At 40.1% G+C, this 14,236-nt stretch overlaps 1 protein-coding gene across 1 annotated transcript in view; it reads right to left on the bottom strand.

The window, feature by feature from the left end:
- LOC134417299 (ubiquitin-conjugating enzyme E2 E2) overlaps positions 1-14,236 on the bottom strand; it is a 200,315-nt gene that overhangs the window by 28,713 nt on the left and 157,366 nt on the right. Inside the window, exon 4 of the mRNA XM_063154381.1 lies at positions 8,115-8,247. Coding sequence (XP_063010451.1) covers positions 8,115-8,247 — 133 coding nt within the window. The remainder of the gene's footprint in view (positions 1-8,114; positions 8,248-14,236) is intronic.

The following is a 14,236-nucleotide window of genomic DNA, read 5'->3' as shown; positions in this document are numbered from 1 at the left end:
AAACAGGGGCCTCTTCTTCCTCACCCAATTCCAACAGGCACTGGGTATTTAGGTACTCCATACATAAGAAGTCCTAGGCAGACTGACTTCAAAACTAGTAGTTTTCTGTCCTGATCAGTCCATCTGCTCTCATTTCATAGTAATGATGTACAAGAAATTCTTTCTCTCACATTTGTGTATATTTATCTGTGTATGTGTAAAAGAGGACAAGAAACAACACTTATATATTATGTATTTTTAGATCACATGGATTTTATGAAGTAGAAAAACAGGCTTGATACAGCCGAATTAAGTAGCTTCTGAAATTTCCAACAGACAAATTGTCTTCCCAAAATATATTTGACAAGCAGCATGGAAACCAAGGCTGTGAGGCAGAAGATATTCCCCATACAATGCCTCTACAAGACCTCTCAAAGAGCTTTGTGTACTGGGTATTCACAGTAAATTGGAAGAAATGATAAGCCACCTAAGTCTTGGTAAGGAAAACAGGAGGAGCTTAGTTAGATAGAGCTGTTTGCATCAAGATTAAATAAATCAATAGAAGCTACTGATATAAATTAGTGTATTGTAAACAAAGTGAATAAGGAGGCTATTCATTAGAAGAGTCATTGGCAATTCAATTTACCAATTACTAGAAGAATTATCAGATAAATGAATTGAAAGGAAATCTCAGAGATTTCCACGATGTTGCCTTATCAAATACGTATTTTGCATTTAATCACAATAAAACATAGTTATTAATTCTCTCCTCAGTCTAACATATTTCTGCTCACATCTATGCCCTCCACTTTAAAACTCTCATTCTGTCATTTTGGGAGACATTACACTTACTTAAGCAGACACCTGGGTTTGAGCTGTCCAGAGCCCTGTACCACTGCAAACTGGTTCAGCACCACCTGAAGACATCACAGACTCACAGAATGGTTTGGGTTGGAAGGGACCATGAAGATCATCCAGTGTCAAAATCCCTCTGCCATGGGCAGGGACACCTCCCCCTAGATCGGGCTGCTCTAAGTTCCATCCAACCTGGCCTTCAACACTTCCAGGGCTGGAGCATCCCAGGGATGAGATCTATGGAACAAACTGTTTCACTGCAGGTGTGCAAGCATGGGAACTGCACTCTGCAGCTCACACTCCTGGAAAGAGCTGTTCTGAGAAGGGCAGGATTGGGGCTGCTCCTGCTGCCTCTGACAATGGCCTGCTGCTGGTCGGTTGTCCATTTCTCCCTCTCAAAGACGCCCCCGCATCTGATTTCTGCCTGCAAACACCCAAAGCCTTCACTTGCTGGGAAAACCTGCCAGCTCCATTTACTGTCACGGATGAAGGGTTCCCGGGCTGCTCTCAGCGAGGAGATGCAAATGGAAAGGCTGGGCGAGGAGAACAAGGGAGCGCGGGGGCACAGCCGAGGGGCCGCGGAGGCAGCGCTGTGGGAACGCGCCGCACCGTCAGCACCAGGAGCAGCACGGGGAGGGCGGCAGGCAGCTGGAAAGAGCTGTGAGCAGCACAGCACGGCACTGAGAGCTAATAGGATGTGACAGAGGCTATGAGAGAGGTATGACGAGGCAAATGAATGTAAAGGATAAGGCTGACAGGAGAGCACCGCGTTTGAAGGCTGCCCTTATGACGGCAATATCTGGGAAGGGGGGCTAGAGGAGGCTCAATGAAGCCCTGCCTGCATCAGGGTTCCAAAGATAGTAGAAAGGGATCAGTCAAATGGGCTTGTACTTAGGGAGTTTTAGAGCTTCAAGAGTAAATTGTGTTAGCAGTGATAAATGCAATTTAAAGCGCATGTCTGCCTAGTAAGGTTCATTTTAACAACGTAGGTTAGAAATACCAAGGAGTGTTTATTTTTTTGCATCTACTCTTGTAAGCACTGTTTTTCTATTACACTGCAGAGAAAAGTGTCCTTAACAGCCAATCACATATAAAAAGAGTATGAACACGTAGAATAGAAGCCAGGAACAAAAAGAATTGCCCCCTCAGACATGAGGTTGAATTTACAAAATAGGTTGAAAGTGTCTACCACAGAAGAAGAATTCCGCAAAAGGTTATTATTGAGTGCATTGAGACTATAGTGCTATGTTACAATTATGTATGAAAAAACCTGAAGAGATGTTTAATATTGCCATTAAGATCAGACTCTATACACTGTGTATTATATTTAAAAAGGAAAAGGGCCTCCCTTGTAGTCCAAGAGCTGATTTAAACCATCTAGGCTTTCAAGTGCTGAGAATAGTTTTTCAGTTAGTTGTTAGGCATAGGAGACTTACATAGGAGACTTACATAGGACTTAACAGAAAACAGAGCTTTCTGTTATTTTAATTTTGATTTAGAGGTGATTTAGCATATTGCAGCTTTCAAGTCCTATGAGCCATTTTTCAGTCAGCTGAGATTAAAGTCCCTAGCAAGATTAATTGTAGAACTGGGATTAAGAGATTCTATAAATCACTCAAATCCAAAAATACAGCTAGCAGTATACTAGGATAATGATAGATACATCCATATTGTATACGCCACAGCTAAATTGAATTGACACCGTAATAGACTGAACATAGTCAAATATGAGAGTAGAAGTAATTAATAAAGATTATTCTTGAGCAAAGTGCAGACTCCAGTGCAGTGACAATTCCTGGGAGGAAAGTTCTTTTGAAGAGCATGCATTTTTCTACAAACACCTGTACAAAAGACTGGTATGGCTTCCTGATTTGTCAAAGCTTCCTGCTCCAGAGGGACTGCATGCAGGATAGTGAAATTATTGCCTTTCCTTCAGTTGTGTAGTGTACCTAAAGCTGTAGTGTTTGTACTGATGGCTAAATTTCAAAGAATCTCAGATCAAAACCTTGCATACTTGGGGAATTCACTGATTTCTTATGTGGACTGAGGACAGAAATTGAGGTGAAATTCTTTCTGTCAGACCAGGCTAAAATACATGATACCTCCTACTCAAATACACATGGACATATAATCATACATGTACACCCACACATACAAACACACGTCCTCCCACAAGAGACATCTATGCATGGCTAGATCCCATTCAATCCCCCAAAGAAAGAGCTTTGGGGTATTGAATGGGATAGAGAGAGAGAGAAAGAGAGAGAGAGAGAGAGACCTTTCCTCTGTTAAAGCCAAGGGGTGAACTGTCTGAATCCATTAAGGATGAAAGGAAGATAGTTGGCAGGAAAAAGAAATCTCAAAGGTATTTCTAAAAAAGGTTGAGGGGGTCATTAAGCCACTGAAAAAATGTAAGGTTATTTCCTTAGCAGGTCATCTAAGCATTTTTATTCATTTCTACTCTGAACAGGGCACAGCTTTGTCTATTTTTCAGTCCCTTATGCTACATGCTGTATTTTTGGGCTGAAGCGAAACCTCACCTTGTGACCAAAATTGAAGCCTCAGCAGCATCTGGCCTTTGGCAGAAAGTGAGCTCATCACCACATCCATGCCTCACTTTGTGTGTTCCATGCCTTCCTTCAGCCAGGCATCTCATAAAACCAACGTGACACTGAGGATGAGGCTGAGGGGAGAGCGGTGATCGTGCAGCCTGCCGCTTCCTTGCTGACTCAGCCCTCGAGGTGCTGAGCTCATTGCTGCAGTGCCACAGCAGCTTCCTCACAGCAGAGGCAAGGAAATATTTTTAATTGATTAGAGCCTCCCAGAAAGCCAAAGCTAATTTGTTAGTTCTCAGATGAGCTGTTCTAAAGATCTTGTTTTCTGGCTGTATAGCTAAATCAGAGTTAGGCTGGGCTGGCCCTCCATCACTCCTATCAGCTGCATTGGTCACACAGACGTAAACTTTTTTGGGGAAGAACAACTCCCTCCTCTTCATGAGTGTGCTGCAGTTGTGAGTGAAGCCAAATGCCACTGATTTATAAGGAAAGCAGAGCTGAAAAGGTCAGTGACCTCTGGCTCAAAAAATTTGGAGTCCAGTTTCAAGGCATGTGACAAAGCTGAAATACTGAAACAGACTGACTTCAAAGGGGAAGAAATTAACAGTGTGAGAGCAAATTACACTCCATCTTACCACATGGTTTATTCTGTGATGGTAAAGAGTAACTTAACTTGATTCTATGGTTATGGTTAAACTTTGGAAAAACACTGACAGGCAAGGACAGACAAAATGAAAACTACGGATCCATAGGGGATCTGTAGTCTGTTGGTGCAGACTGGAAGGGAAACCTGATGATGGTGACACGTTGCTATACAAAACCTGAAATGTGAACTGGATCACACAGGAGAATTAATGTGGAAAATGGAGATAAAACTTGAAAATCTTGAGAATGTTGGAGGCCACAAAAACTGAAGAAATACCTGAAAGTGAAAACTTGTATAGATACTTATTCTTTGTTAAACAAAACCTGAATGAAAGAGTGATTCTTTTACGTGCTAAAGGGAAAGCAGAGAAGCAGATTAACTATCTGGAACAGCAAATGAAAATTACTTTGTATATTTGTTAAAAAGAAAAACCAAAATATAGGACATCTTTACTTGTACAAATGTGGTCTCTGTTGTTTATTTAATTAATGTTTTCCAACATGCAACAGGGTGCCCAGCGATCAGATCAGGCATCAACAGTGTTTATAGAAGCAATCTGGACCCCTCAAAAAATATCAAGAACTTTGTATAATACAAATTGAACAGTGTTTACACCACAAATATATTTTAATGATGGCAATAAAAATAAAAGACATATATCCAAAATAAACTTTCAATGCATTTTTCTTACTTAAAAAATTATTTTACCATCCTCAAGATCGATGTGTGACATACACATGTATGGATGTGATAATGGAGTGCACAACGTCTGAGAAGAGATAAGGAAAAGAGATCTTTCTGCAGATTTTAACACACTGTGGATTAGGCCCCTTAACAGTGAATATGTTATGTGACATGGGAATTTGCCTTTGGAACCCCAGGCTGGGTCCAAGTAATTGCATCTGGGAAATACAGTTTCTGTTTCTTCCCAGGTTTTTTGTGGTCACATTTTAGGAAGATCAATTTTGACAGTACTTGTTTAAATATTTCCTTACTTCATAGTGAATGAGAGACGAAAATGGCCCACAGAAATCTCAGGAGCAATTTATGAACTCAATCATAGTGAAAAATGTGAATTAGACCCTTTCTGCTATGTTCTTACAGGGAGGTAATCTTGCCAACACTCAGGATACATTTTATGTCTTTCTCAGTACATTTACCTAGGGATAAAGTACAGTCTTGTACTTTATCCCTAGGTTTTTTAAGACGACAGAGCCATAAGGAGTTAGAAAAAATTGGAATATAACTACAAAGAAACCTAAAATGATCTATGCCCATAACCCTATAATCCACGATTCTGAGAACAGCACAAAATATCACAAATCTTGTGGAGAAGTAGAAGAGATGCCAGCACACAGATAGCACTGTACCACGAGGCCATGTGTTACATTCCATGTACTCAGTACCTTTCTTTTGCTAGAGATCAGCTTGGGGAGGACATATCTAACTACCCTTTCCCAGCAGTGCTGACAGGCAGCTACCTTATGATAAGCAGTGGTCTTCCCATGCTGCTCAATTAAAGGGATTTCCCTAACTACTTTACCTATGAATGAGTTTCATAAGGTCTGGAAAATAGGTGTAATGAAATAGCAACAGTTTGTGAGGTCATACAGCAGGACTGAAAAGAGGGGTCATTTAGAACTGTGGCTGAAGTGAATTGAGTAAGAATCCAAGTGTTCAACACACGCTTATGACACAGTTATATCTGACATTAGTCCCCTGTGCACACACACAAATTACTTTCTTACAGATGACAATTCCCCTCAACATAAAACTGGCTGTTTACTAAGACAATATGGCATCATCAATTCTCTTATCCTTTGTCAAGCAGTACATTTTCATACAGATGCATACATTTAGATGCATACATTTAGATGATTTAGATGCATACATTTCTTACAGTGACAACTGGCATCAAGATAAAGGCAGACAATCAAATCTATTAGGGAGCAGGACAAGAACCGCCTCTTTGCTTGACATTTCATTAATAAGCAATGTACAGCTGCATTACTCATGTCTCAAAATAACACAGTTGCTGAGCACAACTGAGTGCAGACTGAAAAAGACTTTACCTTGTGGTGAAATAGCAAACTGGACCTTCAACTTCTATTTTAAAAGGGTGTCTGTTGCATACACTGCCTCAAGACTCAACAGATTCAACAGAGAGAATGACAAAAGACCTCCTTGTAACTTGTCTTTCAGAGCTAGTTCTTATGTATTAGCTCTTGAGAGAGAGAACTTCAAGCTCTATTTTATACACCATAAAGTCATTTTATCCCCTAAAATTATAATTTTAACTTTTTGGGGGGACTGAATATAACCCTTGCATGGCAGCTAGCACAAAGAGATCAAGACCAAGAAAGAAGTAAATAAGCAGGGCTTGTTAAAACACACCTTGTCCAGATAGTGGGCTGGACTGGGGGGAGGCAGGAAAAACAGGACAGGAGAAGAACAGAACAGAACTGACCCAGTTCAGCATGCTTAGAGCTTTAATAAACGGAAGAAGACATCATAAATTTTCAAATTCTTTCTTCACCATGTGACAACAGCTGCCTAAATCTGAAACTGTGCAGTCAGCAAGGTGTACAACTCCTCTAAGACCTCTCAGCGACATCAAGGCTTCTCTAAACTGGAACACCAAAAGTGGGAAACAAAGTTAGACCATCTCTAATACTGCTATACTCACCCATCTTTAGGTTACTGGCTGGGAAAGTTCAATTTACAAAACGACAAGTGCTTTGCATTCACATCTCTCATTTGTTTTACAAAATCTTTCCTGGTAATATCAATGTTATCTACTACTGTAACCATTACTACTGTCGCATTAAAATTCTATATATAGCACTTATATTTCAATAATCTTCTCAAAGTAATCAAACAGGAACTGGCTTCTCCCTCTTTTAATGCAATATCCTTTCTATTATAGACCAACATGGCACACCCATCCTTTCATAAATGTGTCATAAACAAGGGAAGTATTTTTAATCTCATAGCTCCTTCCATGCAGGTCTTCCAGACACACTCTCCAGAGTGGCAAGGTGAACAATGCACCTCTTTTTCCTTTCTTTCATGAAGACAGCCCCACCAATTTATTTGATTCTATTAACAGCTCTGCAGGATAAATTTTCCTGGATTCTGTTCGTATTATCAAACATGTGTGTAAAGATTTGCACTCAGTCTTCCAGATAAGGACTTTTAAGCATCATGTACCTGACATGGCAATTACTTCACTCTGTAGGCCACAGGATGCATTTTAGGAGGATGTTGGCCTTTTTTATAAATACATTATGCAGGTGGTTAGCAATAATCCTGTGATCAAGAATAAAGTCCCATTCTGAGATCCTCCCCAGCAGTTATTACCTCTGCTTAGAGATGATGCTCTGTATTGACACATTACACCTTTTTTTTTTTTTTTTTGCAGTCTTCCTAACCACTAGATTTTCCATGTTTGACATTTCAAGTTAATCATGGTAATGATCTGTCACCTTTATGTTATTGATACAGTTCTCTGTTTCTGTCTGGAATCATTATAGACAGCATTATAAAAAGAATTACTAAGGATTTTTGTAAATCTCTGTCACTTCAGTTTCTGGACTTTGGTACCATATTTCCACATTCTTCCAGAAAACTGATGTAAAGCAATTATTTATAATATCTTGCACCTGCAGATACTACATGGGGTAATGAAATAGGTGCATACTTTTGTCCAGACAGCCATACAAGCTTGGTGAATTATATGGGTCAACAGTAAAGATTAAGTATCTTCAGCTACTTATAAAGGGTGCAACTCAAATGCAAGCACCTTCATATTAGAAACAAATCCAAATTTAAAAAAAAATAGCTACTGGAAATTATGCAACCTTTTTCTAAATAAATCCATATGCATTCAGCTATACTGGCAGCATGCAAGCAAACTGTAGCCAGTTATTTAAATTCTTTCTATCAAAAGAGTCAAGTTTAAAAATTCATTATTGCTTTGAAAGTTTTATGTTTTATCCTAAAATGATATACCAACATACACATTAAAAAATATCAGTAGGAGAAGACTCCTATCAGACTTTGAATATCCTTCTACTAACCTTGGGTGGTTTAAAAGGATAGTCCGGTGAAAAGGTTATGTCAAGGAAGAAAACTCCACCTTCATATACAGACCCTGGAGGCCCCAGTATAGTCGACCTCCATTCATAAATGTTGTCTCCTTTGGGTCCAGCACTAAAATAGAAAACAAAAATATAATAACCACATAGAATCAAGGATATACGGCATCAGTTATACTCTATCAGTAGTGCTGCTGGTTCTGCTGTAACACCAGAAACTAAAATTGTGTATCACATTCATTAAGTTAGATAGAACAGGCATCTGATGTCCTAAGCTCTGTCAGAGAAGTGATATATTCAGCCAGGAAGAAGTATTAAAATCACATCATAAATTATTCAAATAAGCACAGAAAAAGTCCCAACTGTCTTATTTCAAATATTTTAGTGGGCAGATGTGAAGTATTTACAGTGCAAGGATATAGACACTTTGCTGAGATGTCTTGTCACTGTCTTGCTTCACAAGCCATCCTATTTTCACCTACCTCCTCATCCACCTACCTGCTCAGTCAGCAGCAGTGTAATTACACACATTACACAGCACAGACTGTACTAAAGACTGAGCAGGGTACAACCAATCTTGCAGCTGCACGTGTTCCTAACCTAAGGCCTCCAGTCACTACCACAGAAGGCTGCTTCACTCTGCAATCACTGTCCTATCTTAAAAATAATATAAGGAGGAAGTGTTGGATTATTTTAATTCAATGTCCTTGGTTTAAAACACAGTACTGAAATAATATTCAAAATGTACAAAACATAATCCTGTATGAGCAAGAAAAGTCTCTCACCCGTATGGTGAATTCCTGAAAAAGATGAAATAAAATATGAACTAATAAAAGTTCCTGGCATGACTCTTCTAAAAGCCAACACAGCCTCCTTTCATACAACATAATACCTGTCCATATAAATATGTATTTTACTCAGGATGGCCTCTTAAAGCATATGAAGACTTTTCTGTTCACAGGCTGCTGATTACAGGACCTGAATTTTATTTACGATCAATTGGAACAGTGACTTCCAGATATCTGATTAATATTTTTTAGAGGAAGGCAGCGCTGGTAGATATCTCAGAAAAGTGATGTGGTATTGTCTTAAGGCATTTCTTGTGAAACAATTCTTGTTATGTTAGCAGTGAAGGTTTCTGCAGCGTACAGGGGTTTGTGGAATCACTCAGTGTGTAGAACAGCTGAAAGCTCTTGGCTATGCTCCATGCCTCACAATGTACCCAAGGCACACAATTATTATACGACATTATGTCATGTTCGCTGCTCAACTATTCGTTTTGTTCACTGGAAGTTAATAAAACCTGCTTTCACCTGCAATTCCTTGGGCTCCCTTCATTAAAACTTCTGACTGCACGATTCCCTGAGTACAGCTGCACGACTCAGCCCTGTGCAGAGCACTTCATTAGTCATGGTACCTACATCCATTTTCTATAATAGCTGTTAATGCTTCTTGGCTTTCTAAACCACCTTGCTTTCTCAACAATAATGGGTTACAGAGACTATAACATTATGGAACATTCATTTTCTATCAGCCATAGTAACAAAACTAGCAATTGTTTTAAAGATGAAATCTGGCTTTTTAAGTGGCACAATAGCAGAAGTGTTGCCATCCATATTTCACAGTGTCGATAATACATCAGATTGCTAGCTGCCAAACAAATTTAATTTACCCAGTTCTCAGTTTGCATTAACCTTTGAATAATAAAGCACAGCTGAGACTGCTGCAAGAAACAAACCAGAGAATGAATAATTAAAACCACCTCCACTGCCTTTAGAAAGACCAATCCTGAGTCAACAGGGAAGGTTTAATTGTGACTGAACTAGGCATTAAGGGGCTAATTGAACTCTTTATAAGCCCAAACAAATGCAGTCCTACATCAGTGGTATGGTATACAATGTTCACAGAAAATAAAACTCCTAAAAAAATGCAGGCAATTATTTCAAATAGAAAAGACAAGAAGCAAGGCAAGTCTAAATCTTACACCAAAAAAAGCCCATAATATGTGAAAGGAATCCCTTCTCATTTTCTGCAGGAAAATGTTCTAACACTTAAAGAAGCAATTCCGCAGTCGATGCCAGGAGGTTAAAATGGAAGTGATATAAATGTCATTTCCAGAGAAATGGTTGGAAATAAGTAACAAAAGCTAGCCCTAGCTCTTCCAGAACTTATTTAGCCAGGAGGGGATGGTTTGGCCCTTTCTGCATTTGACTGAGGCTGACTTTTTTGGTCTGAAATCTCTCTGACAGTGGCAATTTCATACTGTATATTATTTTTATTTGTTTTGCCTATTTATTTAATTGCATTAACATTTGAAATGAGCAGTCATTAATTAGAATAGTTGGAAAACGCTCCATCTGCCAGTTGAACTGTTTCGGCACGTCCAGCTACAAGCCCAGCCTGATCACATTCTGAGCATGCTGATTAACATTAATTGATGGTTTTCTTTGCAAATGAGAGATGAAGCTTTATTAAGTATTATTATTAATTTGAAGAATAGCTTAAATTGTATGGAGTGTGGGAAGACTGCTGTTATTGATGCTGCCTGTTTGAGTGCTTGCTGGCAGCAGGGCTGTTCAGCCATGTGAAATACCAGCCCATGTGCACAGGCAACAGCTGGTATTAAGGGCAACAGCATGCACAAGCATCACGGTTTTTCATTTGTGCATTAATAATACAAAAAGTTTGACAGGTGTATTATCTTTGTTTTCCTTCTTTCTTAATTGTTAAGTTTTTTATTTATCCACAATACTGGCAACCAGAACAGACTTCACCAGAGAAAATTCCCACATGTGCAAGACGTCAGCCTGAGCCTTATTCTGTGAAGTTTAAAATGCAAGAGGATTTAATTACCCTCCTCACTACATGGATATCTGCCCGGCACACTGAAGCCCAAATGTTTTACATTCAGTATGATTTATATCCCAGCTCTATTAAAGTTACTGGCAACCAAACCCCAGATCTCAAAGAAAGTGCACCAAACAGCTCAGTGCCTGAAGTTCTGTAATCTTTGGAAGAACAGATTTAGATGTGCACCCTCTCAGCAAAGGGCAGACTAAATCTGTCCTGAACTCAGCTGACCCAGGGCCAGAGCACACACAGGCTGCCTGTGATTACCCTGCTGCTACACAGTCAGCTCCAAGGGAGAGACAACGGTGGCTGGGCAGCTGCAGGAGGAAGTGGATGAACCCTAAGGTAGCTGGATGGACTCTTAGGAGGACAGGTCTGCTGTGAGATCAGCAGTGCAGCCTCCCAGGGTGAGCCCAGATGCTGACCAGGCAGCGACTCTGCAGGGTGGGACAACCAAGGAACCAGCAGAGAGGTTGTAGTGTGGCTCTGAACTGGTGCTCCCTACTTCTCCAGTGTTACCTCCCAAGTGGAATACGTAACATAAGACCAAGGAGGTGCAGCTGAGCTCCTGGAGACTTGAAGTTATTAATGACTTGCCAAGAGCCAGCTGTCTGCTGCTGTTATTCCCATGCAGCTGATGAGACCCTCCACAGAATACTGTACTTCACCTCTGCAGAGGTTTGCTCAGTGGAAGAGCTGGAATAGGTGGACATGGAGCCAGTTTTCTTCCAGAACAACACCCATATGAGTGTATGAAATGCAGGACAAAGGAGTGAAAACATGTAAAATGGTCTTTTTATTTCCACTCTCCTTTGCCTCTCCTATATTTCAGTTCTGCCATGGCTTTTCATAGATACTTGCAGGTGAAATGTATGGACATCAGTTACAGTTCTTAGCAAAACACTTCAAATGCTACTAGAACTGAATTAACTTTGCTTTAAATACGCTTACCACATGGAGTATTTTCTATTCCCTCAATGTGTTTTAGGCAGGCAGCCACTTGAAAGCAGTGCTGTTAAAAACTGCTTGTCCAGTGAAATGGGTTATAAACACCAAGCTTTCCCTGCATTTAAAGTATCCTAAAATATTAAATGCAAAATAATGTATTAGGGGACTTGTATGAAAACAACAGCATTCATGAGATATACCAGATGAGAACCTATCTGGAGATGTTATTAAAGTACAGTTGATTTTTAGCTGTCATTTGTATACAAATATACGTAATTTCCAGAGAGTAATTTTAAAAAGTCAAAATACATAAGGTCAAGAAAATAACTATGTTTACCTTGATTATCAAGTAGTCATACAAAACAGATTGGTCAAAATAATGTTATTATTTTTAATCTACCTTATATTTCTCGATGAGAGGGGTCACATTCTTTCCCAGCATCTATGACTGGAGGTAACCTAAACTTGTAATGTGTTTCTGGCAAGGTGGAAAATGAGGACTATTTCAGTTTCTTCCCTTCTGTTCTTGGTCTCTGAATCCTGCAGGTATCCACCATTAAAATGGATACTCTTTAACACAAGGGAAAGGCAAGCCTGTAGCACAAAACATGTAGGATTTTAACTTCAATGGTTTTCTAGATCTGATACATGAACAGTGCATAGCAGGGAACTGATCAGGCCAAATAAAACAGGGAAGCATGTTGGTTGGAGGCCTTCCTATTCCTCAGGACTCAGAAAGAAATGGAGAGATTCTTGTGGAGAGAGTGGGTTTTTATAACAGTGAAGAATAAAGCAGAAGCAGGATATCTTACTAATGCCCATAAACTCACTTTCCATGGCATTGTCTATGGCAACTCACTCCTAGTATTGCATTATGTAATCTGAATTGCCTTAGCACACAGAAACACACATCAGAGCCAGGCTGCAGTCCCTCTCAACTATCTCTGGTAACTTACAACAGTAGGAAAAAAGACACATGGAAGGCCATTTCTCTTCCTGGTCTTTTATTGTGCAGAGTCTTGGCTTCAATTTTTAGGAGCTTTCCCTCTGAGGAGAGAAGCTCATTACAGAATGATCTTCATTTCTAAGTACTACAACAGTTTCTTGCAATCCCACTTCTTGCAGATCTAACAGATAGACAGGAACAAATCCTGCCTGTAGCTGCTTTCTCTGAATGCTTCTGGGAAGCCATTTGCCTAGAGGGCAAAGCGGATACAAAAGCACAATAAGATTGGCAAAATAATTTAAGAGCACAGCTGGTGAGGTGAGAAGATGGATGTGGCAAACCAGAAGACTGCAGATTCAGCTTTCAATGAGATACATCTCTTGAGAAGCAGATATGAAGCTTCATTAAAATAAACTTAGTATACTCTCTGCTCTATATTTTAAACACGATACCAATAGTGAAACTAAGGTGCTAATAATGAAACTAACTTCTAAGCAGAAGTGTTGCTTTGGTCTGCACCACAGCTCAAGGTTGACTCTGTGCTTGGGGACAACCACGAGAGGAGTAATGGGGCTGTGCTGGGCAAGTGGCTGCTGGATAATCTCAGTCTGGGAAGAAGCGAATCAGCAGCAGCTATGCTGATACATCGCCAGCTGTTTCACACCCACCTCCCCAACCCACTATTCAACAAAGGGCAAAAACATGCCATTGAGAAACAGTGGCATCACAGTCCTGTAAGGCACTGCCATATTTCTGTAACTTTGGAATGGATACAGGGAGTGTTAGGATACAGACAGTGCCAGCAGTACAGGTTATCTCCTGAATTTCTTCTGCTCTTGTCCTAGTCTTGTCTTCTGCTCCCTGCAACCTGGAAGCCCACCTGATCCACCACCTCTTGAGCCTTATTACTCCCTTGTTACTGGCTATTACTCTTTGTAGGGCATGTATTTTCTAGTTTCTGCCTGAGGGTAGTTTCTCTCCCACTGTCTCTCTGTGTGCTGACAATTCATTGCCCCTTCATCATGGTGGATCCTTCCCCACTTCAGGTACATGCAGATCCCACTGCTCCTAACACCCTGCTTCCTTTCCCTCATCAAAAGCCATCAAAAAATCCTACTATTTTTGCACCTTTTTCCAGAAGTGAGGAGGGGGTGAAAAATGCTAATGGGCTGGTTTATTACAGTAGAGTAATTTTGTTTCCTTCCTTCCCTAGAAAATGAAGAGCAAGCAGAGTGGGAGCCGCAGCAACAGTGGAGTAGGGAAGGGAAAGGGAGTCACAGCTGCCTACCCAGATGCTACAGTGATATCAGGAGGTACTTTGGTAAATGTATGTAATAAACAGTTGCCACAGCAGCCAAAA

Source organism: Melospiza melodia, chromosome 1, assembly GCF_035770615.1.
Source record: "Melospiza melodia melodia isolate bMelMel2 chromosome 1, bMelMel2.pri, whole genome shotgun sequence".
Lineage (NCBI taxonomy): Eukaryota > Metazoa > Chordata > Aves > Passeriformes > Passerellidae > Melospiza > Melospiza melodia.
Note: the sequence above shows the minus strand (reverse complement) of the source record. Positions and strands in the feature narration are given on the sequence as shown.